We start from the raw sequence: 26,351 nt of genomic DNA on the forward strand, positions 1-26,351 counted from the left end.
CACCTGTTTGCCTCCATCTTCTGAGGATATATTATTCCAAGTTTTTTGTTGGATTTGGGGTGGGTTTTTTTTTTTTTTTTTCTTAAGATGCATTTCTTGCCAAAAGAAGAAACTTCAGTTAAAACATTATGAGCTAATATATGACATCAGCTTCACAATAATCTTAGCTGGATCTTGGCTTTAAGACTGGTGTCACAAGTTTATCCAGATGTGTGTAGGGAACAGGACCATTTTGTGATCATTCTGCAATCCCTGCTCTACTTCCCTTCATAAAATAACTATGCACATAGGCATATATCAAATGTATGTACATCACTGACTGGAGGTCAAATTTGTCCTTACCATGTAGCCATGCAACTACGCAAAAATCCCACTGATGTTAATGTAGTTGCTTCAAATACACGCAGGTGGAAGAAGATAGTTTGCTCTTTTTCCACATTGGTGAAGGATGGAGAGAACTCCAAAGGCTTTCAGTCTCTTCTAAGAAACAGCTCACATCCTCCCAATGGTACAAAAGCGATATAGACTCATGGATAGACAGAATAATTAAAAACAATTAAACAATTAAAGGATTTATAGAGAAATGGTGAAGTATCAAGCTTTCCACATACCTAGGCAGGTCAAGACTGTCAAGTTCTTGTGCTTCCATAAACCCTTAGCATCCTTTGGAAGCCTAAGAAAGACATGTCTTTGTTTACATATGCTGTAGAGCAGTGAGCAAATGCTCTTCCTTTGTATCAGAACAGTGGAGCCCATCGCCATGTCCTTTACGCACTCCCTGCATACTGTGCAAGGTGCTGAGAGGTGAGGCTCCTCCATAGCCTTCTTACACACCTGTGCATTTACCTGAGCTGTGAAATCCTGCTCTCTCACATCTAACTTGCCTGGGATCAGCCTCAAGTCAGACTGCCTACACATCCCACCTGACCTTGTGGCAAGCAATGTCCACCACCCAGCCAGCATCATCTCTTTCACATCTTGGCTGCATCAAGAGCAGATGTTTAGGACAGACTGACTGATGAAACCAAGGGTGACAGGGCCTATCCCCATGGCAGGTAATGCCTTTAGAGTACTGTGTGTCCCCTGTGCATTGCACCTTGCTTCTCAAAGCAGTAACTAGTTTGCCTCACAGGCAGCTTAAAGGCATTCAAGCAGGTAAGTGAGGTGGGCAGAAGGTTAATTTGCCCTTAAGCCCAGCTCAGAGTCACTTCTGCATGGCAACCCACATGCAGCTTCTGCATCAGGAAATATCTCTTACTGTACCGTGCCCAGCACAGACACCGACCTAAGAGGCCCTTCATATAATGAAGGAAACTGTAACCTTACAAAGAAAATTACTCTGCCACAAATAGTATGAAAAATGATCAGAGGAGGCCCTAAGAGGCACCTGTACTCCCTGGAGTCACATTTACCAAATCAGCCTCAGTAACAAAATGGCTAAATCAACACCTAGGTAGGTTTACAGCCTTGGTGCTTCTTCCTATGCCACATCAGCACTCACCTGTTTCTTGCAAGTTCAGATTCCCGAAACACAGTAATTCTGGATACAGTCAAAATAATTTGTTAGAACTTTTTACTAGTTTTTCTAAAATCTCTCAAAGACTCATTCTCTGCAAAACACTTCAGAAAATACAACTTGAGAAGCAAAACTCAGGTTGGTTTAATGGTGCCTCCAGCTGTGCCTCATTTTAAAGCCCATGTTTATTTAACGTAACGAATGCAAAGCAGAATGAACTCAGTTACCAAGTAATTTAATGTCATATTCTGAAAAAGCAGGTGTTTAGGACAGCAACACTGCTGCCGCTTGGACCATTCCCTTTCTACTTGCCTCACCTTAAAAGCCATGTAATTCCTCACATCATATTCTGTCAGTAGGCACAAAATGAAAATAACCTAAGTAGCTTTGCAGGGAACTCCTTACATGTTTCTAACTCTTACAATGCTCAGACTTCCAGGGATGGGGCAGCCACAGCTTCTCTGGGCAACCTGTGCCAGTGTCTCACTGTCCTCAATGAAAAATTTCTTCCTAACGTCTAACCTAAATCTTACCTCTGTCACTTTAAACTCTTTCCCCCTTGTTCTATCACTACATGCCCTTTTAAAAAGTCCCTCCCCAGCATCCCTGTAGGCCCCCTTCAGATACTGGAAGGCTGCTATGAGGTCTCCACGCAGCCTTCTCTTCTCCAGGCTGAACAGCCCCGACTTTCTCAGCCTGTCTTCATACGGGAGGTGCTCCAGTCCCCTGATCATCCTCATGGCCCTCCTCTGGTGAATTCATTGCAATTCTACTTGGGCCTGCTTGGATTTAGCCATAGCACTGCACTCAGCCTAGCTCAGGAAGTTCCCGCAGCCTTCTTGTATGTCACTTCTGCCATAAATAACCCCTGGCCAGGTGCTAGGAGCCCTTACTTGCAAAGGGTGAAGTGAGAGTTGCAGTGAGCCTTTCCAGAAGTTACTACCCAGAGTCTAAGTCAAGCTGCACATCACATGCAGGGTCCTCCAGGAAGGCCTGGAACATCTTCCCAGCTAAAAATGCTTGGGGCTCCCGGGCTGCTCTCACTGCACGGCTGGTGTAAAATCTGAGCACATTTCCGTACACTACCACTTTCTAGTTAGCAAATTCGTACAAATTCACCACTGCAAGGAGCCCTTAAAGCCTGCCAGCAGGCCTACCATTCTGATAGAAAAGGTGCCTTATGTCCCATCTGCACTAACTAGGCTTCCTCCAGATTGTCTCCAACACTGAGGCCCAGGGATGCTCTACTCTGTCAATATTTGAGAAGAAACAAACCTTGGAGAACAAACAATCATTCCCATATCCACAGCAAGCTTATGTGCATTATTGGGAACACAGCCACACAACAATGGATGCGCCACTTGGCAGGAGACAGGGGGAAGGAAGCCCAGCAGAGGGGACAAGACACGGGGCAAGCCCCGATATGGACTTCTTGTCAACATAAACTCTTCCCAGCTGCCTCTTCCCACCACTGCTCTGGAGATGTCACCTTCTCCATGGTACAACCAACCATCTGCATTTGTGCTCTCTGAGGGGGTAGAGGAACACAAAGAAAGCTTTAGGAAAACAGTAGCCAGTAAGCTGGTTATCATTCAAGTCCATGGTCCTCTGACTGCAGTGACCTCCCACCACTAGCTCCTATCTGGAAGAACAGACCCAGTATCCCAGCAACATCAACATGACTCTCATGGAAACTTGTGGTAGAACAAAGAAATGGTGGTTTGCAAACTACCTTTGCCAAGAGAGGTAGGTCCCTAGTAGGAGTGTGTTTATTGCAGCACCACTCCAGTGCTCTGCAGCAAGCCATAGGTCTTGGAAGCCACTGGTGCCTCCTTCATTGTCCCAGGCAAGGCATAATGCTGCCCTGTCCCAGAAAAGTCAGCTGAATTCTGTGAGTCAGATGAACTGGAGGGCCAGTGTCCCTTTTATTCTGTGTCATACCAGAACAACAAATATTTAGAAGATAAGTAAATAATTTTTCTCTGCTTAGGAAAATCTTCCAAGACTCCTGTGTGCTGGAGTTGATGATGATGAAATATGGCATGCAGAAATTTTCACTTACAGAAAGGGAACATGGGTACCTCACATTTTCTAAACTCTTGACAAGTAACTCACCTTTGTAGACAACACTGATGACACAGGAACAAACAAATCAAGCTGTACCATGACCCACAACTTAAATTTGAGATGCAAAGGGTTTCACAAAGGAGAGAGCCAAGTGTCTGAAGCCATTTTAATATTGGACTTTATTCTTAACAGCTTTGAGCATCCCCAGCTCCTTTACCCAACATTCTATGAGACATCTTAAAATATTCCGTGTTAGAGAATGCTATCTGAATGTACCCTCTAGCATCCTCAAAGGATTGCTCCAGTTCAGCAACTGCTTGAAACACTATGCCTTCTTCCCTGCCTTTTTTTTTTCCCCCCTTCCTGCTTAGGGCTAACCAGAGTCTGCTTGTTTCTTGAAAAGAGCAATATGCTTTTCAAACTCCCTCGGGTACTGGAGGGACTCTTCAGTCCAGCCTGAACTACTCATAATTACAGTCCTAACTCTGGTTCACCCATCAGTCAAGAGAGTAAAGATCCAAAAAGGCATCCCCTTATTTTGTGTCAGAACATCATTCAGGCTCATTTCACAAAATAACATTTTGGCAGAATAAGATGATTCACTGAGTTTAAATTATGTGCTTATTTTCTGAAGCTTCCAATCCATCTCCCCAGAAGCTGCCTGTGTATCCATCCTTCCTCCCTTTTCTCTGAGCATCCTTTTGCAAGGCACACACCTCTCCTGGTTAGGTTGCAGTTTCTCCTCCACCTCCAAATCATTCTGCTCTCTCCCACTGTTGACTTTGCCATTTCAGGCAACTTTCCTACTCTTCGGTGATTCTGGTCTAAACCTCTTGCTTCACTCCTTGCTTCTCCTTTGTCCCAGCCTCAGCACTGGCCTTTCTCAGACTGCCTTCTGTCTACTTACATGAATTTCAGAGGGTCAAAACTTAGCCCCTTACAGATCTTTCACATGCTTTCTCCATCTCTTTACAGGGATTACCACAAAAGGTCCATCATGTCAACACTTGGCAATCCCTCCAGCTGCAGGTTTTTATCCAAGACAGTTAATAGCAGAACACTGGTCTGCACTAAGAAGATGCTATTTTCCAAAGGATAATTAAGTTCTTAACTAGTTGTTCTCATGTAAGCAGAGCCTTCCATAGGATAGGGGCAGCATTTTATGTTTTACTAAAGATTAAAGTGAGTTTAAAATGCAAAACTTAAAACTGTTTTGGCTTTCTAGTTTGCTTTCCATTTTGCAGTGTGTACCCCTTTACTCATAGCATTTCTGACAGAAGGAATTTTAAGAATGCAAATAGTATGATAGCAAGGTAGTAGCCTATTAGCTCTGTGGAAAAAGTTTCTCAAAGTTCAACTTCCGATCAGTGCACAACATACAGGATACAAAAATACTCCAGCACGGAAGGTCTTTCTTTTGCTTGAGCTGTAATAAAGATGATCTTCTACACTTTATCTATAATGAACCACACAAAAAACAGCGTGAGGGAGAGAGAAAGAGAGAGAGAGATGGCAGATACACTGAGAATCTGCAGCGTAGATAATCAAACCCTTTATTGTCTAAGTTACATTAGACTTGCAACACCATAAAAACCTGTTAAGAGAAGAAACAGTAGATTGGTAGAGGTAGTAGAAAGTCCCTGTAACAATCATAAAAGGGCTTTACAGGAGTGTGTCATGCCAAAAAAAAGTTATCACTTGCTTAAAAAAGCTGATCAAAGCCCATTGACTAAATAAATAAGAAACACAACTCATTTTAAATACTATGGCCTAACTAAAATAACAAATCAATACAATACAATGATAAAGAAGAAAACAGAAATCGTGGGATTCGCTTCTGAAAACAGATGGTCTTTAAAGTTGGCTTTCCCCCACCCAACTCTTATTTCTTGTTTAATTAAGTGAAAATCTCATTTCTGTGCTATACACAGCATATAATTATTTAAACTGATTTCTCCTACTGTTGTTCTTCATGGAGCTAAATTATGATTGTAAACTTTGCTGATTAGTACCCTGGTAATGGCAGTGACAGCACTAGTTTCTCTGTCAGAGATTCTGGAAGAAAAACTCCAGAAAGAAACTCTTGGCTGTAAATATTAACTCAGATTTTCTAGATCTGCTTGCCAAAAAGAATATCATTAGAAAAAAATGAAGAGGAATTACAAATGTACTTTCGTGCCATTTGGGGTACAGAAGAGTTTTTAATATCTAAACCACAAACAAATAGGCTACGCAACTAGCTTTTGTGCAGTCCTGAACTGTCACCATTATTTCCACTGATGGAAAATATGATTCAGAAAAGCAACAAAAGTGAAACAAAACAAAACAAGAAGAAAAAAACCCAAACCAAACCGAGCAAGCTAGTGCAAACCCAAAATGATAATCATAAAGCAACACAACAAAATAGTTCAGTTTTTCTTTTTTTCTCCTTTTTTTTGGTGTACAATGGAATGTGTCTATGCGACCTCCCTCAAAATAACTTCACAGAACAGTTAATTACAGTCACTTAAAAGTACTTGCACAGACATTCCTAACTACACCGAGACTTACAGAGGATTCTGGTATACATCTGGTGTAATAGCATAAGGAAAAACTAGTTTAAAAAAAAATACATAAGAAAGTTAATTTGCATTGTTGCAAGTGTTGCAAAGTAACAAAAACTGTCAAGTAATTTAAAACAAGTAACAAGTAGTATCCAGAACCAATTACTGACTAGAGCTCTTTAAAAAAGCACCACCCCTCTCCCCCCTCCCCCCCTCAAATGGTTAGAACAGAAAGATCACACTTTCAGGGTTTTTCTGCTTTTTGTTTTTTTAAACAAATCTTTGTGTCAGAAGCCCATGTCTACAAAAACAGCACTATTCCGTTAATGTATTAAGTAAACTGTTGCTCTCACCTGTATTAAAGGTTAGCATTATTTCTGTACATGTAAAATTATTGCTTTCTTGAAAAATATATTTAGCATGCTAGGTTGTTTTTTTCTTTTTAATCCGCTTCCTGCCTTTACAAAATGTTACAATTTAAAAAAAACAAACTAGTAAAGCTTTTGCAAAAATTTTCACAGAACATTTTCTTTCAAGGCAGCAGTAACTTTTGATAATGCATAAAATTATATGTGCAAAATCTGAAACTCTCAGAAATATTACCATCACACATAGTGTCACAGCAATAAGAAAAGAAAATATTTATATCTGTGGAATACATTTTTAATTGCTTACACTGCATGGTTTAACAACCTGTTATGTGCCACAACCCCACCTTGAAAACTTGCAGTTAAAGAGTTACGGTAGAAGAGGTATATAAAGCTTTTTTTTTCTTTCTTTCTTTTTTTTCCTAACACCACCAGTGATCACCAAGTACGAGACATGACACATTTATATGAACATTAACCTGCCACCACAAAGTAAGTTCCTCGTCTTGCCAAAACGTCACTGGGCCCGATGCGCAGTGGAGCTGGCCTGCTGAACCAAGCACAGGAGCAGGAAGTACCTTACGGGCCCAGGGCTGCCCCAATTTGCTCAGTGACACTTTTTCTCTTCTAAAGGTACAGATCAGCGGCGTTAGACAGCTGAGTGTTTTAATGTATTATTTCTCTTGTTCCTACTAAAAAAGTGAAGACTTCCTTTGTTGGGATCAGGTTGGAAAAAGTAGCCCTGTTACAAAAAAAAAAAAAAAGGTCCTGAGAGTAAAACACAGAAGCCTGTTTTTTTTCTCTTAGTGTTTGACTAGCTTTTCTTTTCCTAAGCAAGAATAGAAGCTTTTCTCTGGAAGTGTTTCAATTTCCATATTCACATACTATTAATGGTGCGCAGTCAAGAGCAAGAGCACTAGAAATGCGAGTGGTCCCCAAACTGTAATGAAACAAACCATTGCAGAATGACGGTCTTTCTCTTTAGTCCCTTTAATCCTTCATCAAGCATTGCTTTCTCAGCACCAAATGCCACCTTTTCCCCTCACCCCCCATTCTTCCTCTCTCTGTTGTTGTTGATTCTTTTTTTTTCCCTTAATTTGCTTTTCAGCATGACAGGCAGTGGCAGTTTCATTAATTAATACTTCTCCAGCCCTCGAATCCACTGCTGTTTTTCAAATGTATCAAATAGTCATTGTGAGCATCAGGGAGGTTTTTGTTACAGTGCTTAACTTCTTCATGCTGTCCAAATCACATAAAGTTTAATTTTTCCAGTGTCTCAAACTTCTCTTGATTAATACAGATGCCTTGTGCTGCCACAGTGCTTGCCAACTCCACTGTTTATTACAAAGGAAATAAGGAACCATGGGACTGATTAGTACGTCAATTTATATATATCTTGTGTAGCATCTTCATTTATTTTAAGATGATTAACAGCGCAGAGGCACCCCCTCCTCGCAGAGCGCTGGTCTCAGTCTCGCTCAGTGGCTCTGGGCGAGGCGATGGCTGGCAGGGAGGGAGAGAAGGAGGGAGGCTGCTCTGCAGACAACAGGGAGCTGCCCGCCATGGTGGGGGCTCCTCAGCTGGGGCTCTAGGTTCCCTTCCGGAGACGCAGCGTGTGGGTGACCTCCGCACTGCCGTGGTCTCTCCCCTGCAAAAAGGATGACACAGGGAAAAAGCTCATTCTCGCCTCCGCTCCCAGGCACAACCGTCCAGCAAGTCCTGCTGGCATTTGTTACCCTGTATTAGCAACACATACATTCCTTTTGGCTCAGTGCATCGGGAGGTTTGTGGGGCTTTTTTAAGCATCTCCAGCGAGAGAAAAGCGTGTCAGGCCTATAAACAGGCCCTGACGGACCAGGGAGAGAAAGCAGCAATGTCTGATGGAGCAGTTCAGAAAAGGTTGCGGACAAGGAGGGGAAGAAGAGGCCTCCAAAAAGCAGAATTTTGAGCTACCCAAAAAAGGATTCGTAACTATATCAGAGTTTTAAAAAGGCTGAAGTTTGAGGTCACAGCTAAAAGAAGAAAAACGGAATTCTTCTGCAGGTCTGTCACATGCTAAGGCAGCTTCCTCCTCTCCCCCTTGTCATCTTCCTTTTTTTTTTTTTTGACAATTTTCATGAATAATTACCATATTGAAAAAAAAGCAGGGATATTCTAAAAATCAAGTGAAATTAAAGATAACATCATGAATAAGTGGGAGCCTGCAGCTCCCGAGAAAAGCTTTAAAATGACATTTAGAACATCACTGTCGGAACAATGCAGTTTACAATCCTGATCCTAAAACAACATGGCAAGATTAATCTTACATAAATGCATTATCCTTAAGCTAAAGTCTTGATGAAGTGAAACAGACCATTTTAAATTAATGCAACATAAAATACAGCACCCATGTAAAATCCAAGGAAGTTTCAAGCTGTGCCTATGGCAGCCCTCAAAATAGCTAAAGAAAGCCCAGCTCTGGTTGACATAATGTATTAAGTGCATCTCTTTTGTTAATAGATTTAGAAAATTCCTAATTAAACCTGGCCCGAGATTCATGACATTTACCAGTCAAAGTTTGGTTTAAGTCGGAAAGATTTGCAACAAAATTAAAGAAAAAAAAAGCTGCTGTACAGACTGCAGTATATTTGAAATGTAGGAAACAGTAACTGAATGAGAGATGTGATAAAACTTCCTTAGTTGGATGCTGAATTTCCTGCAGTAAACCAAGAGAGATACTTTACATTTTTGCACGGCTGCATCATGCCTGAGAGACAGAGCCACAATTCCAGGGGGAGGCATTCATCATTAAAATGTCTTGTATCGAACCTGCTCTATGTACATGGGGAGCGCAGCAGGGTTTTGCAGAGCCAGGGGAGGAGGGAAGGATGAGGGAGGGGATGGCAGACACCTTGCCCCAGTTTTCCTGAGCAAGAATTGGAAAAAGGAGTGTAACTAGTGGCACTTTTTGGGGATAGATAGCCTGTGGCGTGCTGGATGACAGAGGCATATCCTGCAGGTCTGGACTACACAGCACTGGGGATCATGAAAGGGCTAATCTATCCTCCTCCCTCCTGGCAGTGAAGCACATAGGGGCTGAGGGTGGCTAGGCCTGTCTTATGTATGGTTGCACTCCCAATTTCACAAGGCAACAGCACCTGAGCTTCATGAATGCCAAAACCTACCCAGTGGTACACACCCTTCTACTTGCAGCAGCCCCAGCAGGCAATCAGGTTTTGAACCAGCTGAGACATAGTTGTATTGAATTCTTTCTGAAGTGAAATGATTACCATTCTAAAAAGAAGGCTTTCTTCACTTTCAACATTTTAAAGGAGAAAAGCAGCAGTTCTGGAAGTGAAACCTATAGCTTCCATACCAACAGCTCAGCTGCTTTCACACCTACTTCTAGGGCTTTTCAGCAGTTAAAAGGAAAAAAGCAGTTTGTGTACATGTCAATATATTAGAGATAGACTACTGCATGACATTGAAACAAATTGGAGCGATGGCTTTGGAGCACAGATGCCACTCCAGTTTGCTGACAAGGGGAAAGTGCTGGGACAAGAACTACAGCTGCTAATCCTGTCTACAATGCTCCAAAACTAATGGACATACAGCACATGCATATTACTGAGATGCCAGTACAGCAGCCTCCATGGTTCCTTGATTGTTTGCATTATAATCTCCATATGTATGAACGAGACAAATTAGGTTGCCATTTATTTGTTCATTATCTATTATTTTGATTAATGGAATTCTTGTTCTCAGAATAACTATTTAAAAATAACATTTGCAATAATGAGGACTGAACTATTAATCATGATCTTCCGAAGAAACTCTAGAAGGAACTGGGGCAAGGCATTTCACATGAACAAATGTCATAAATCGGGCTTCTAACAGACAGTGCTAGAATTTCAAATGCAAAAACAGAAACAACCCAACCAACTCAGACACCAGTGGTTTAAAAAACTTTTCGATTTGTTTGGGGATTTTATTTACTTTTTTTTTTCCTCTTCCCTTTCTCTCCAAAGTTGCTTTAAGACAAGGAAGGCTGTAGTGATGCTGGACTGTAAAAACAGTAAAGGTAACAGATGCCCCCAGCCTTTCTTCCAAGCCCCCTTACAATATATATATGGTGTACATACATATATACACACACACACACAGTGTTTTCTTGACAGTTCTTTCCGATCTGCCTATCCCCCAAACTCTATTATTTATGCTATCTCAAGTACTGACCACTTCAAGTACTATTTCAAAATACTTGCAGTGGAGAAAATTAAGGCTTACGGACTCCTTAATGAAGGTGGTTTACTCCTGTCACTCAGGACCTACTGCACAGCTCTTTCTTCAGTGAATGAGGCTCAAGAACTGTGGTGTCCAAAGCTGTTTCACAGAAAACAATCATTACTGCCTTCTGGCATGAAGAAAGCTTCAGCCAGAGATATCCATGACACCAACAGTTCAATTTTCCTGGGTTATAGCTTTAAATTGATTTTCTGTGAGTAAAAAGGTACATTTCCAGAGAGGGCATTTTGGAGTTTTGGGATTTTTGCCTGCTTCACTTGCACAAAAGGCAGGGAACCTCATGTCTTCAGTTTCAGCATTGCAAATATCCTTCATGCAGCTCCCAGTGAGACAGAACTCTTCCTTGTTGCTAACCAAAAAAACATGCTTTTTGAACACCCTATTACTTGTCCTTTAAAATTTTCAGAGCATATTATCTGGCACAGATATCCACTGATAGAGGATAAACTACATTGTTAAAGCAGGCCAAGCTTTTGCATGTTTTTAAAAACACAGAAGTTAAAAGCAAGGAATTTTTAAAGATTGCTACGACTACTGTCACCATTTTGCAGAAGCAGGCTGGAAAGCCACTTGGGAATTGGGCTTCCAGATGCAATGCTGCAGCACCAGGCAGCATCTCTGAAATGACCCCATGTTTTAGGAGAGCTTTGCTTTGAGAGCTGCAGCAGCTTCAAGATACACGCAGTCATGGGGACTGTTCTGAAAAGGAGCCAGCTTTTGTCTTGCCATGTATATGCAATTGGGAGTGCACTCCTCGAATTCATGCTTACTAAATCAGGTTTTTGGATGCTGCTTGGTGTATTCCAAATTAAGATACATATTCATTGTGGATAAGCAAGCTTAATCATGGATATATTGGGATATTTAGCATTTATAAAAATATTCAGAATATTCAGTATGTTTAATATGGCAGCATTTCAAGAGAATCTACATGACTTTGCACAGATTGTATTGACTTGGGGTATGTAATGAGCATTTTTTGTCCTATAGACAAAGAAGAGTAGGAAATATTCCAGAGTTCATGGGAAATTAATTTCATGTAAAAATGTCTTTTTATTTAAAAAGCATTCAGGTAGAAGTAGGAAATGATGTTATGAAGGAAATTAACATCTTATTTCCCACTCTTTGTTTATATTTCATTGGTGCTGATAACAAAGCCTGAAACACAACTCAGTGCTAATATTATCAAGATGGGCTGTGTATGATCTTCTTTACACACCCCTATAGGTGGCCTGCTTTTCAGTGATGCTGAACACCTGCATGTTCTGCTGGTGGTTCACCACCCTAAAGTAGGTTTCCCATTTAGACACCTAAATATAGATTTAGCTGGCTCCCATTCGAAAAAACCTGGCTGTAGACCCTATTTTTAATGTTCAGAATTAGAATTATTCTATGAGAAAACTGCTAAATAATGTAGCACTGTTGTAAACTATTATGCTGGGGGATTTTAAAACCCTACCTAACATTCTGTCATAAAGGAAACCTTTAGAGATAATCTTCTGGTTGACTACAGAAGGAAATGGGGGAACTGTGAAGTACTTATGTGAATATTTTTACTCTTTAGCAGACAACTCAGGGGAAGATCTTTTACCTGTGAGGAGGAAGCTTTACATAAAGTGAATTATTTCCACTTAGCAGTAAAAAAAAAAAAAAAAAACAACCAACCTTTCATTCTCAAGCTACTGTATGTGGTTACTATTGTTTCTTGCTTGGAGCATGTGCATGGCACTTCCATAACTTGAACTGACTTTACACTGTAAACTCTCAAGAACAGATCTGTCCCCAATTAAGAAAAGAAGTGAAGACACAGAGTGACAATGTTTAAAGTGGGAAATCACAATGTTACCAGAGTGCTGCAGGCATCTTTCTCAGTGTGAGCTAATTTCTGCGCTTCTAAAGGCCCCTGCAGCTGCAGGTAGAAATGAGTGTATTCCCTCTCTAACGCGCAGAGACTGTGCAGGTGGAGTCTTCTGGGGAAGTGCAAAGCTGCTCACGATGAGAATAAGCAAAACAGCAGACAACTGAATAAGCCTAACTGACATAGATGCTGACAAACCGAGACAAAGGCTGATATTGAGGAGCAAGCACACAAGACAAAAGAAAGGGAACTATCTCCTGGAGAAGTTATCATATTGCAGCTTCTGTGGAAGAAATACTGACTGGCAAGAGACGAAGCAATTCATGAAGCTATCCTCTACTCAGTATTCTGCTGTATTGAGAGACACTAATTTAATCAAAGACTTTGAAGACAGATTGACATGGACTTAAACTGCAAGAGCAAGCTACATTTGCCATGGAAGAAGTCAGTCAATAAATTGTGGCATGGCAGTAGTTTACAAAGATAAGATTATGAGTGAATTTATTGTGCAGTAGTATAACCTGAATTACAGGAAGAGTCCAGGACTCGATGTGGACTGAGCTGCCAGTGGATAGTCACTTCAGAATTTTTGAAGTTTGACCTTACATTGTCTTGTAGAGGGAAAAAAACCCAGATGCCTTCAGAATCCGACCACGACTACACATGAAATAAAACAATGAGCATGAAAAGATGGAAGAGCATTTTAAAGATGCTTAGGTTTACTAAGTCTACATTACTAAACCAACAAGAACCAAAGATCAGTTGAGCTAGGCTGCAGAGCTGCAGTGTACCACTCTGTCACATACTGCTACTGAGAGGTATGCCCTTGCACAATTTAATCAAATAAGCATCATAAGGAGATCACTTTCATCTAGTTCTCCAACTACAACATAACTTTGCTATTACTGTTCCACAAAAGCAAAGTAAACATAATCCGCAACTACTGAAGTGCTATGCCATCTTGAAAACTTTCTGAGAGGAGTTGTTGGCCACTCCTATCACTTGATGGCAACTCAAGTACTCCTGTGGCAGCAGCTGGGTTCTCCACATGGCCTTTGGGCCAGAAAGACGTAAATGCAACAGAGAAAGAAGGTGCCCCATGAACGGTGCTAGAGCTTGCAATGTGGTGGTGCCCAGTGAGGATATTTACTGAGCCAGAAGAAACCAGCTCCTCAACTTCATGAAGGCAGGACCAGCATAAAGATGCATTCTCCAAGCACGGCTGAAAACATCTGCATTCATTTAGAAAGAAACAGGACAGAAAAAATGCTGTAGTCAAAATTAAACTAAAAATGTGAATTAAAGGAAAAGTGAGTTATGTTGGAAGCACTTTCACAATGGAAGAGAACTGCCCATGAGAAGGTGTGCCCTGAAATTCACTTGCCAATCTGTAAGATGAAGTGGGAATGTCCAATTGGAAACACTGATTTCCAAAGATGTAATATACAGAGAACAAATTCATTTTAATGGTGTTCTATGCAACAACTTTGTCCTGTACAATTCAGAGTGCTGAGAAGTGTTTGTTAAGACTGAAAACTCTACACTAGAAACAGGAAAGCACACCACCCCACAGAGTCTGCAGAAACTGAAGGATGAGAGCCTTTCAAAGGCCAGATACCAGATATCAAGGTACAAATATTCCAGAAAAATACAGATTAAGCTTTAATGGTACTGCTGCAGTAGAAAATGTGTTAGTTTTAAGAGCAAATTATATCTAGGAATTCTTTACGTACAATCTCACTGTTACATATCACTGCGCATTACAATCACCTATCCCACCCAGTCCCCACTAAGCCACCAACATGTCTATTTAAACACTAACTACCTGCTTTGCAATTAACTGACTCTCTATGTAACAGACTTTGATAAGACACTTGAAATATATAAAAGCTAAAAACCAAGTGACGCTATTATTATTTACACATGTTATAAACAAGTCAGTGCTTTCTTTAGTGATGAGTATCACTGTGCAACTTCTTCCCAGCTACCACATTAAAAACCAAACATCCAATTAATTGTAAAACATACTTGTTTTGGGGCATCTGCGGAGGTGGTGTGAACTTCAGTACCTCGGAGTCCATTAGACTCAAATACCACTGTGGGAACAAGGGGGCTTGTTAACAGATGAACATTCAAGCTTCGTTAGTGTGTGTACATTATTTGAGACCATTACAGATTAATCACGTTCAAAAAAAGACACCAGCTACTAGCCTGTGGCCGGAAAATACCAATTTACCGTAACACTTACTGTAAGAGAGTGTGCTAATGGCAGCCTAGGGCCACTGCCCTTTTTAATTCAGACCTCGGCGCTGAAGAAAGCAATCACTGACAACATTAATTATCAGTGTATGTGTAAAGGGACCCTCTTCTTGCATTACTTACCATTTGGCCTCTGTCATTTTGCATCAGATTGGCTTATGTATGCATCATTCACACTTTTCAGTAGGAACCTGCTAGTCTCACTGTCTCATGCAGTGCTTGGAGGTCTCCTGACACTGGTGGTTTTAGCCTCCTACAGCCTCAACCACAGAATGTGCCAGGTTAAAAATGGCTGGTAGGGATTTCCCATCTTAGGGCTGACCAGTGTGTGGAAAAATCTTGTTTCCCGCAAAAACGTTCCTGTCAACAGCAATGATAAGGCAAAATAAAGCCTTCTGTTGTGCTGAAAGGGGTACTTTGATTTCAATTTGTGCTGGTGGCAACAGAATTCATTAGCATATTCATTTCTGAGTACTCTACTCTCTAATTAAAATAAAACATTTGCAAACAGACTTATCTCAAATGCATTGTGATTTTATGGAATTCAGGCAGGAATCAGGTAAGCAATATCCAAAGAACAAGGGCAATAGTCGTAAAAATAAAAGACCTGTCTATTAGATTTAGGTACCGGAATTACTTAGGTTAACATGGTATGTGAAATGTAACCTTGGCATTCTGTTAGCCAGATCTGAAAGCAGGCAAGGGAGGAAGCAAGAGTGAGTGTGAAAAGGTACCTGTGTGGGACCTCTGATGAGTCCTGAGGTGACTGGGCTGGGTAAAGCATTTTCCACATTCTCTGCAGACGCAGTCTCCTTGGCGTGTTTGTGTCCTGAGCATCCCTGTAGTCAGGAGGGAGGGAGAGAGGGAGGAGGGGTTGGGGGGGGTGGAGAGAGAGAGGAGAGAGGAAAGTTGAGAAGAAAACATTATGCCAGAAGAAAACATCATTAGTATGTCTAATGTGTCATTATGTGAGGCTACCTTCAGGCCCTGGATGACAACTGTCAGCCTTCATCTAGGCACTGGCTGACAGGCCAGGCACACACAGGACTGCAAGAATGCATAAATTACATTGAATTAAAAAATGCTCCCCATGATGTGCCCGCACCAGGACTGGCATGTCAGGTGTGCGCTTTTCAGAGCAGCTGGATCCACTTCTCAGCCATCACCCAGCTTTGTCAAGCAGTACATCAGGCAAATCAAAATGACTCCAGCATGGTGGAGACAAGTCACATGGATAATAGGAAGTGAGTAGGACCAGAGCCCGACTGTCCCCCCCAGGCTGCAATACCTCAGAGACAAATGCAGAGCGAGCAGAGCCATCGCAGACTGATCAAACCTTTCGCCCCTGCCTACCTGCCTGCCGGTGCTGCTTTGACCCCAGACCTCTGAGGCACAGACGAAAGACATCTGTGAATGAAAGTGTCATTCCGGACATTTTGAGCTGGTAGCAGCGCAGCAGCCTTCCCCCAGCCCTGGGTAAACATGTTTTCTAGGCCATTAGCATTTGTGGAAAACCGCTCAAACCTCTCCTTTTTCTCCAAAGGTCAGTCTACAGCATCTGACTTAAAGGGCTGGTCTTTGTCTTTTTGCTGCTGATCAAAAAAGACACATTTGACTTTTATTGGGCATTTTTATTACTAAAAAAAAAAAAAAAGGAATGTTTGAACCTCGTCTCTTCTATTTTGGTAAAATGCCCTCCTCAGAAGGGAAGAGTTGATGTTTCCATTTGCCACTGGAATACTTTGGCTTTTAAAGAAATTCTCTGGGGGTTGTCAGTGGAAGTGAAGTTTCAGATTTTCTTTCCCCCACCCTGTTACAGCATTTAAAAATAACAAAATTGTGAACAAAACAGTTACAACACCCCTCCCCCACCACCATTTGAAAAATCAACTGCAAGATGCCAGAGGATTTATCCGAAATACAGATGCTGTGCCTGAAGACAAATGGAAAAAGACAAGCTGCCATGTACTCTGCTGGTATTGCACCAAGGGTCCGACAATGGTTTTCACAACAGCATATATTGCAAAGAAATGTCTGGCTGCTAAAAAAAACCCATCCACTCACATATATTTTTTTCCTAACAGCACCTCCTGCAGATGGCAGCACAGTCTGTATAATATAGCTGAACCACACTCACTCCTGACAATTAAGCTCCTGGCAGTCAAATACAAGATGATGATTTAGGAGCAAATCCAGATCACATATACACACACACAGACATGCACACAACCCCTCAAAAACCCCCCAAATCACACAGATTTCAAGAGAGCTTCACCATACTATAATGGTACAGATTTGTCTTGTATGGCTGTCAAGATTAAAGCAGATTTTCTGGTCTGTTACTAGCATTTTCTCCTCACTGGCTGGAACTACAGCTGCAAGCTTGAAAGCAAAAAACTGAGTGAAGCATGCTGAAGGACCAGAAGTGGCCTTTGCCACTCAGCTAACTCAGCTACCTGCAGAGCAGCCTCAGTGAAGCCTGGGATACCTGGGTTCCACAGATGATTTTTCTGCCACCTCTGGAAAGACATTTAATCTCTCTGCACCCCAGATCTCCCTCTGTGGAAGGTGAATACACTTGTATCAGAATTGCAGCCCCAACCCAACAGCTTTCAATGGAAGCACTGCTTCCACTTGAGTCACACATGAAGGAAGGTTGAGGATGCTATTGTGAGCCAGCCTACCTTGTACAAACTCTGCAGGTGAGCTGGTTAAGACTTTCATCTAACCCCTCCCTAGCACTCACTTTATGGGAGTTATTTAGGTGGAAAAAAGGGGTTGCTTCCAGGTGCATTTGCCATTGTTGCATTTCCTAAGGAGCACCATCAGGCTTTTGAGAGTTCAGAGCTTTGAGCAAAGGGCATCACTGCCAGAAGGCAATACCCCCATGAGTCATCAGTCAAGTTACCCTATATGTGAACAAAAGAGTGGATGACTATAGGTCTTAGCAAATTAAGGTAAATGAATGTGACTCTATGAATGGGAGCTCCCGCAAAACCGATGCTCAAAGCTGGTCTCAAAGGAGCCCCAGGGAAAGAGTGCATCTGCTGCCATAACCCATCCTTTCCTAATATAGTGATTCATATATATATCATTAATAAAACAAATAACCACTATGAAACACAACAGTAAGATTCTCTCTACAAGCATTCAGGAAGACTGGGCAGTGTGAAACAAACCTAGCCTAAGTGCAGCAATCTTTATGTTTGCAGCCATATCATAACAGTACATACAACTCTCTTTTCCAAGGACACACTAGAATAAACACAAATGTAAAACAAAGGACCCCAGAAATAAATCCAGTCACTCTAAGGGAAGTTGAACACTGCTCTACTAGACACTAAAATATTCTAGTGTGATCCAAGATGAGGTTGTATAACAAACACTTAAGTCCATTGGGAACCTTCAACTGTGGAAAAAACTACAACAAACAGCATACCTAAGTGGGATTTCTGTTTGACCCTTATGTCAAGATTGCCATATGCACATTGCCATATTAAGACTAGATTGTATGATGCATACTGACTCAGAGAACACACAGCCCTACACCAAGATGTCTCAGACAAAATACATTTATCCTTCTCTATTTGCAGTTGGTAGGATCTCAGTCCTTTTGCCTGCAGCAGCTTTTTTAGTGCTATGAAAAATGGCCATCATGCCAATTGGTTTGGGGAACCATCAACAACCTGGAAGTTGTATATAAATACAACGAAGACAAGATACATTAAAAAAAGAGGTTTAAAATTCTGAAAATTTGACTGATGTAAAACACTCGGAATGAAAGAAGAGATTTCAAAGCAGAGATGGGCACTAAATAACTTTCACTTAAAGTGTCTCTGGAAATCACAGCCCAGCAAAAACATTTTGGCAATAAAAAAAAAAAAAACTCTTTTAAAAAGCAGGTAAACACAGACCTCCTTGGAAACCCTGCCCCTACTTTGCTCCAACAGTCCTCATTGTTTTTCCAGTGCCTGCATTCACTAAACCACTTCTAGTTCCTAGCTTTTACTGTTTCTCTCCATCCCTCTTAACACAGTTGGGAGCACACTGGAACAGCTAAATCTCTTTGAGCAGGCTGACAAAACATAGTATTAAAAAACATAAAGGAGGGTGCCCAGGTGAAGGGACCCGAAGTGGAAGAACTAACCAGTGGTTTTTAGAGCAGGAAGTGGTGACATGAGGCAACATTCCTAGGCACTGGGATGCCAAAAGCAAAGTCAGCTAAACAAAATGAGGAACACTGACACTGCAGTTTTAGAAACTGAGCATCTCCGTCTCTGCTTTCTTGAAAACCAGGAGCCTGATGTTAGTTATAATCATCATGCAGCCTCTAACCACCTGTAGGATGATCTACTCAATAAGTACCACAATGGAGTGGCTCAAAGATGCACCTCACGGACTATTTCAGATAGATTTTGCCTTCCTGTCTTCTCCAAAAGGCCTTCCACCAAGACCTGACCAAACACGATGGCTCCTTCCTTGCTTCACAGCTGCCAGAGTGGACAACTTGCACACACCTCTGGGCAGTAGACCATACCTGTCCTCATGCTACCAGGTTCCCAACATCCTGGATTTTCTCCCACTTGCAAAATGGGGTCATAAGCTCCATTTCACACATGCTTTTAACAAAACAGAGAGCATTACGTCAGGTGAGGACACCAGAACACTGATCTGGAACGTGTGCTCTTTCCATGTGGAGTTCAGTATTTGTACAACTTCCAGAAAGAGAAGCGTATAAAAGAATGGGATAGGTCCCATTCTCCCAGCCCCTCTACATACAGCCATTTAAGAGCAAGAAACCAGTGTGACTTTCAGTTTCCACTTTAACAAACTAATTCTGGCAGATCATCAGGAGAGTATGGTTTCAAATGCAAACATATAGTTTTTTGGGGTTTTTTTCCCCTTTTCTTTCTTCTTTTTACATGGCAGTTAACTGCAAGAAGCAGAAGGAGAGCTGTGGTACTTTTTAAGTCCCTGAACTTTTAAACTGGCACAACTGTCTTTCCTGCTTATGTGTATTTGGTCCTACCTCTTCTTAATTTGAAACATAAAAACAGATCAAAAGAATCATTTGAGAAAAAGGACTGCAGTCTTTGATATGGACAAGGAAGATCTTAAGACTTTTGTCAAGAAAAACAAAGGACACTGACAAGTGATTATCTCTGTTGCAAGACTTGTTTGCAGATGAAACTGAACAAAACCTTCAAAATAACATTACAGATAAGCCCCAGAGGATGTTTATTTTGCCCGAAGCAAAAAGATGATGATGTGTGCCAGCAGCAGCATATCAGGGGGATCTTCATGTGACAGCATCTGTGTAACTTTAGCCTGCTTGATGTGAGGGGACAAAGGAACAGTAATACTCCAGGTGGAACCAGATACATTTAACCTGTGACAGAAATGTCACACGGTGCACAAAGGGGGATGCTGTAATATTAGAGATCAGTAAACAAACCCATTCAAGCCTATCCAGAAATGATAAAACCAATGAACTTGTAATCCAACCGTTAAAGGGACAGAAAGAAGAAACTGTGAAACAGCGCATCATGACTCTTAACAAAGCAGGAACAAGCAAGCTGCATCCCCAGCTAGGGAAGAGCTTGTGGAAAGTATCTTACCTGCATGATCCAGGACAGGGCTGTTGGCACCACAGGTTTGGTACAACGAAGCAAGGTCCTTTGGAATGTATGTTTTAAAGATATTTAAAATGTCCAAACGTTTCTCGTGCCCATCTGATCCCAAATCCTGTTTGCTGGAGTGTAAAGCCGGAGGAACGCCTGCGGCGCTAGGCTGGGGCTGCAGCAGCGGACTCGCTCGTGCTACAGCCGTACAGTTTGCCAATGTCCTCATCTCATTCCCAGCCTTCACGTGAGACTCTCTCTGAGGCACCAGTGGCTCTTCATGTTTAGTGTGCTGCTCACTTTTACACAGAGGATGATACTGTGGTGGTGGGCTGAATTTGGCCTTCATGGAGTCAGATGCACAGTGCTTACCTGGAGGGGCAAAACTACTACTTCCTTGGGGAACCACATACTTTTCAGCTTGCTTACTGTTGGTGGGCTGTGTGCTAGGCCTGGATATGACTGTTGGAGTAGGTGTTACACTTCTGCTATAGGCTCCCATTTGCATAAGTTTGGAATTTGCTTCATATTTACTTTTTTGTTGTGCTGCTATACTGTATTGCTCCTGGGAATGGTTTAACTTGGGCTGTCTGTACCCATCCAGACCTGATAAGCGTGGACCACAGTGGCTGAAGGCATGACCATCCTTTGATGGATGCATATTCCCAGACTTCCCAGTCATCCCAACAGAAAGAGAGCTGCTTTTGGACCCTGGCGATGAACTTGGCACTTGAGTGCGCGTAAATCTGGCTATGGGCAAAGGCTGGCATTCCTTACCGCCCAGAACAGGAGGGGGGCCAGTACGCCCACTCCTAGCCAGAAAGACCAGGTTGTTTTTAATACTCTTGAATCCGTTCTGTTGAACCCAAGGGGGGACCATCAAATTACAGCTGATTTTGTGCAAAATTCTTTTGTGCATCCACAGGACTTCAGGATAGTAGGTCTTGTGACTGCAGAAAGGACACGGGTAGATGATTAAAGCAGCCTGCAAGGATGTATTCAGATTTTTATTGCATGAATTATCCCTTGTTGATTTTTCACTCAAATCGAGTGGAGCTACCTCTTGAGCTTCAGCACCTTTTTCTATCAGAGGATGCTCCCTGTGCAAGTCCAGCAAAGTTTCTCTAGCACAACTAGTCTGCACTTCAAGTGACGTTTTCAAGTCCATGACTATATGTGAAGATGTCTGTCCCACACCTGAAGCAAAGCTAGAAATACGACTGGAGCAAGGAAGCCCCTGGCTGTAGTGAAATGCTGGCATCTTTATGTCTGCAGAACCTGTTATATCTTGGTATTTTGATAAGGGCTCCCTGATGACACTCTCCAGTGCTGACACCAGGGCGGGAATCTCTGGTTTGGATTCCTTGGCCTCGTTTTCTCTGGTGTTGCGGCTTCCCAGCTTCGGGAGTTCATCCAACTGAGATGTTACCATTGGGGTTTCCTCTTCAGAAAACTTGCAGGGGTATGGCTTTTCATCTGAATGGGACAAACAAAAAACCATCGCTGTCATTTTATGCAGAAAGGAGCCCAGAAGACAGAGCAGAATTCAAGATTAGAATACGATGATAGCAGGAGAAAAAGCAAACTTTGCTATTAGTATCGTAATGACACGTTACAGACTAAAAGTACTGCTTAAGCAAGAAAATCTTGAAATAAGGCACAACAATTCAATTTACTTTCAAAGATGACTGTGAGGTCTGGATAAACTCTCTAATGCTGCACATTCATGACTATTTGAAGAAAGAACAATGCAATAACATACCCAATGTTAAAATTCTGGGACTGTGAGAAAAATAAACAAATATGCATCCATTTAATGCTTTAACATAATGGAGCCAGATAAGACTGAGCTACTAGGTGGTCTGGCAGCACTTCCATTACAAGCCTCTATTTTCAAGGGGTTTACAACTCAGCAATAAAAATTGGCTCCACACAGAACTCAAGTGTATAAGCAGGTACAGCATACAAAATAAACTGCTCACTGAAGAGAGACCTTTGCGGTGGCCAAGTACAAAAGATGAGTTATGGAGGATGCAAATTTTTAATTTTCTGTTTATTAGTTTCAAGCAGATACTTTTTTTTTCTAACATATGTTTACATTTGAGTCAAATTTTAGGAAAATTTTATGATCACTAGCTTGATTCACTGAGAGATAAGGAATTCAACATTTTCAGCCATGCTGATTACAGAAGTCAAACCATTTTGATTCTTCTCATTTTCTCCTTTGCTTCTCTCAAGAGCAAATACATCTACCTAACATGTCCTGGAAAGGGAACATACTAGGCATTGATTAAAGTTGTTCAGGGTGAAAGAGAAGGATTTGCTTTGCTGGGAGCATGGCTACCTCTGCATGTTCTCCCAATGCAGATCTCTCGTTGCTGCTGACGAAGCTGCTGAATCCCTCCAAATCAGTTCACAAATCAATTCCACTAAGATTTTCATCACAGCAGTAATGCTTGCTGCACGAATCCATTTAACATGTAATCGAATTGAATTGTCTGACAAACTTTCAGTTTCAATTAACATGCAGCTAATGAGCCACTACCAGGCAAGTGGCATGCTCCAGCTAAAATCTCACCAGTCCAAAGTGATCACTGCATCCCTAAGAGACGTGAGAATGGGAAAGGAGTGAACTGCTCTAGAGATGCATATCCTCTTGCAGCTCTGAAAAGCCAAGAAAATCAAGCACTGTTCTGTCAGAACAGAGAAGTGCCACAGGCATTATTCTGAACAGCACAATGGAAGAAGCTAGTCTTCAGCTGGAATTCCACTGCAGATAAAGTCTACATAGCCTCACCTTCAATTCAAGCAAAAAATTCTTAATTTCTTACTTAATTTGATGTAATTAGGTTAAAAATAACCCATAGATGTGTGGCCTTGCAGGGCTGAGTGCTCACTCTGCTAAGACCATGTTCCTTTCAAACTCTCTAAGGAACAGTGGAAAAAAACAAAACAAACCACAACCCAGAAACTTGTTTTTCCTGTGTTGCAGGGGCAAGGTTTTGGGAAAGCACATACCCAGGCCCTACTAGCCAAATTTACAGTTTGAGACAAAGACACTGCATGCAGTAGTGAAATCTGACACTGCACATCTGTGTTATTTTCCAAGCACATTTGTCAAAGCCCAAAATATTTGTACTTTTAAATAAGATTTTAAGGCTCCTCTTTATGATCACAAGGAGTGGCTCGTTTGATCATTGTAGGAAATAATAAAGCAAAGCAAAACCAAATCATTTGGTCCTAGCAGTACTCAGCAGAGACTGAACCAACTGGCTATGCTGAGCAAAGCAGGGAAAGCAGGGAGGTGGGGACCAGGCCTGCATAGCCAAGAAGTACCAGCCACTCTATACAGCCTTGCTGAAGGAGTGCACAGGCAGACACCCACAACTCCAGGTTGCTCTGGGTACCCCCTGACACTTTCTGACTTGGTCAAAATCTACGTGAGGGGGCACAGATTGGTCTTTAGGTCTGGACTGCTCAGTTTACATCTGTACATGAGGAGAAGGAGGAAGCAGAGAGACACCACAGTCCCATGTGCCCCGACAACAATGGGTATAAAGCCTGGTACTGAAACCTCGAGGTGGCTACAGTTGTTTTAGCAGTATTGCTTTAGTGCAGCCATCAAAAAAAAAGGGATTTTCCAGGCTGAAAACACAGCACAGAATAGGAAAACTGTGAAGGCATTTCTGAGGTGTATCTAGGCCCCCAGGTGCCACAATGTTGAAGGCATATGCTGTCAGTACAATATATGAAAATTTGTAAGGTTATGATAAAGCACAGCTTCTAACATCTCTTGGCAGTGTTTTGCTAGATTTAGTTCCCCTAATGTCTCACATGAACAATACTGGACATGCGAGGAATAATTCTAAAAGCTTAGACCAGGAGCCTTAGTAGCAGCATTTGTGTTAATTACTCAAGCTGCACTTCTAGGAAAAAAAATAAAAAATGCCCCAAACAAAACCACATCCTTACCCCCCTTCCCCAAGACCTGGACCGACACGCTTTTCACCTTCAGGCCAACTCATACTTCTTCACCAGCACAAAGCACAGCCTAAGCTTTTCCCTAGCCCTATCCTGATCTCCACCAGGGACCTGACACTCCAGGTACCAATTGCCCAGGCTGAAACCACAAAATCCCAAGGGTTGGAAGGGACCTTGAAAGATCATCCAGTCCAACCCCACTGCCAGAGCAGGGTAACATAGAGTACATCACACAGGAACTTGTCCAGGAGGGCCTTGAATATCTCCAACGTAGGAGACTCCACAACCCCCCTGGGCAACCTGTTCCAGTTCCCTGTCACTCTTACAGTAAAGAAGCTCTTCCTGATGTTAACGTGGAACCTCCTAAATGCTGCCATCCTTCCTGTCATGGGTGGTGGTCTAGACTGGGCTGTGAGCAGGTAGCAAAATCCAGGGGGGAAGAAGCGATGCAGGCAAGAGGAGATGGTATGCAACCCAAACATATAGAGCCTTTATAGAAAAATAGATTAAATTTATTTCTGCCTGCTCCTAGCCGCTTGCCCCAGCTGAAAAGGGGTAGTAACAATCCTTTTAAATCACTGGCATAAAATATTGCTCTAACCAGTGCAGTACAGGCATTACTGTCACCAGAAACTTTTGAGATTTTATTATGGCCAGGTCAAAGCAAAAAGCTGTGAATGGGATGCCTTTTGCATGATCTCCAGAGGCTGTAACTCACATTCCCTACTGAAAGAGTTCCTGGCTAAGCATGCTCTCACTTTTTATCATACAGTCCCTGTCACCTTCTCACGTTTGTCTCAATTCCTTTGTTTCTTACCCAAACCAGCCATTTACCTGTTGTACTTAAAAGAGTAAGAAAGGTCCTTTCACCACATCCCTGAAATGGCAGCAGTTTTTCTGTGTCACAGATACCTGGCCAGCAGCTGAAGTGGAGGAATTTTACAAGGTGCCCAGCTAGAAAGTGGTGGCTGATGCCATCTTGTGCCTTCAGATTGGCCATAGCTTCAAATATCGATGGAATTGCAGGACAGCAAAAAGGAACAGTGGGAAACAACTACGCTGGAAGCCATGGTCTAGAAACACAGGAACATTCAGGCATTCAACCAGTTCTTCAGAAACACATCTAACTTCCATTTAGTTACCAATCTCACAGAGCCAGATAAAAGTGACTGCTCTTCTCCACACACACACCTCTTCACTCTCGCTTCACCTCACATGCATAAACTTCACTTGTTTCCTCCTCAGCTCTGTTTCTCCGCAAAACCAAATTTCAGAACAGGCTGCACAGCTGTTTTAATTCATGAGGCTTCCTATAAAGTAAACCAGGCTACAAGTCTGAGGACAATGAAACTGTGATTTCTATTCAGAGGAGCAGAACTGGCTAGAAATTGGCCCCTTTTCTGGCTAGTATTCACAGCACTATGCGTCAAAAGGAAAGGAGCAGATGCAATGCGTTTGATTCTTAGTAAACAGTTGATAGTGATTTGCACTTTGAGATGAATTCTGTGGCTCAATTTGAAAACTGGTTGCAAATAAATCATAATAAAAGCAAAGGATAACATGGAAAGGAGATGAAATGTTGCAAAGACCTGTATTAGGTCCTATTTCACTTGGTATATTCTTTAATGATCCAGAAGAGACTCTAGACGGCATGTTAACTTAAATGTTCAGGAAACAGCATGTTTGGAGGAACTGCAAAAATAATGGGGACAAGGAAATACTGCACAGGGACTTAGAGAGAATAGAAATGTAGTCTGAAAATAATTAAATGAGATTCATTCTGGAAAAGAAAGCAGGCTAAGACAAGTGAAGGGAAATGATCCAAAAAAACCCATGCAGTGGGAGGGCAAAATC

At 42.0% G+C, this 26,351-nt stretch overlaps 1 protein-coding gene across 1 annotated transcript in view; it reads right to left on the reverse strand.

Annotated features, from left to right (window-relative positions):
* Positions 1–3,943: 3,943 nt before the first annotated feature.
* The window catches only part of ZNF516 (zinc finger protein 516), a 103,140-nt gene continuing 80,732 nt past the window's right edge, over positions 3,944–26,351 (reverse strand). The window contains exons 3-6 of the mRNA XM_034060719.1: positions 20,514–21,992; positions 15,630–15,734; positions 14,665–14,732; positions 3,944–8,142 (exon numbers count right to left, since the gene is read on the reverse strand). Coding sequence (XP_033916610.1) covers positions 8,083–8,142; positions 14,665–14,732; positions 15,630–15,734; positions 20,514–21,992 — 1,712 coding nt within the window. The 3' untranslated portion in view covers positions 3,944–8,082. The remainder of the gene's footprint in view (positions 8,143–14,664; positions 14,733–15,629; positions 15,735–20,513; positions 21,993–26,351) is intronic.

Source organism: Melopsittacus undulatus, chromosome 1, assembly GCF_012275295.1.
Source record: "Melopsittacus undulatus isolate bMelUnd1 chromosome 1, bMelUnd1.mat.Z, whole genome shotgun sequence".
In the NCBI taxonomy this organism is placed as follows: Eukaryota; Metazoa; Chordata; class Aves; order Psittaciformes; family Psittaculidae; genus Melopsittacus; species Melopsittacus undulatus.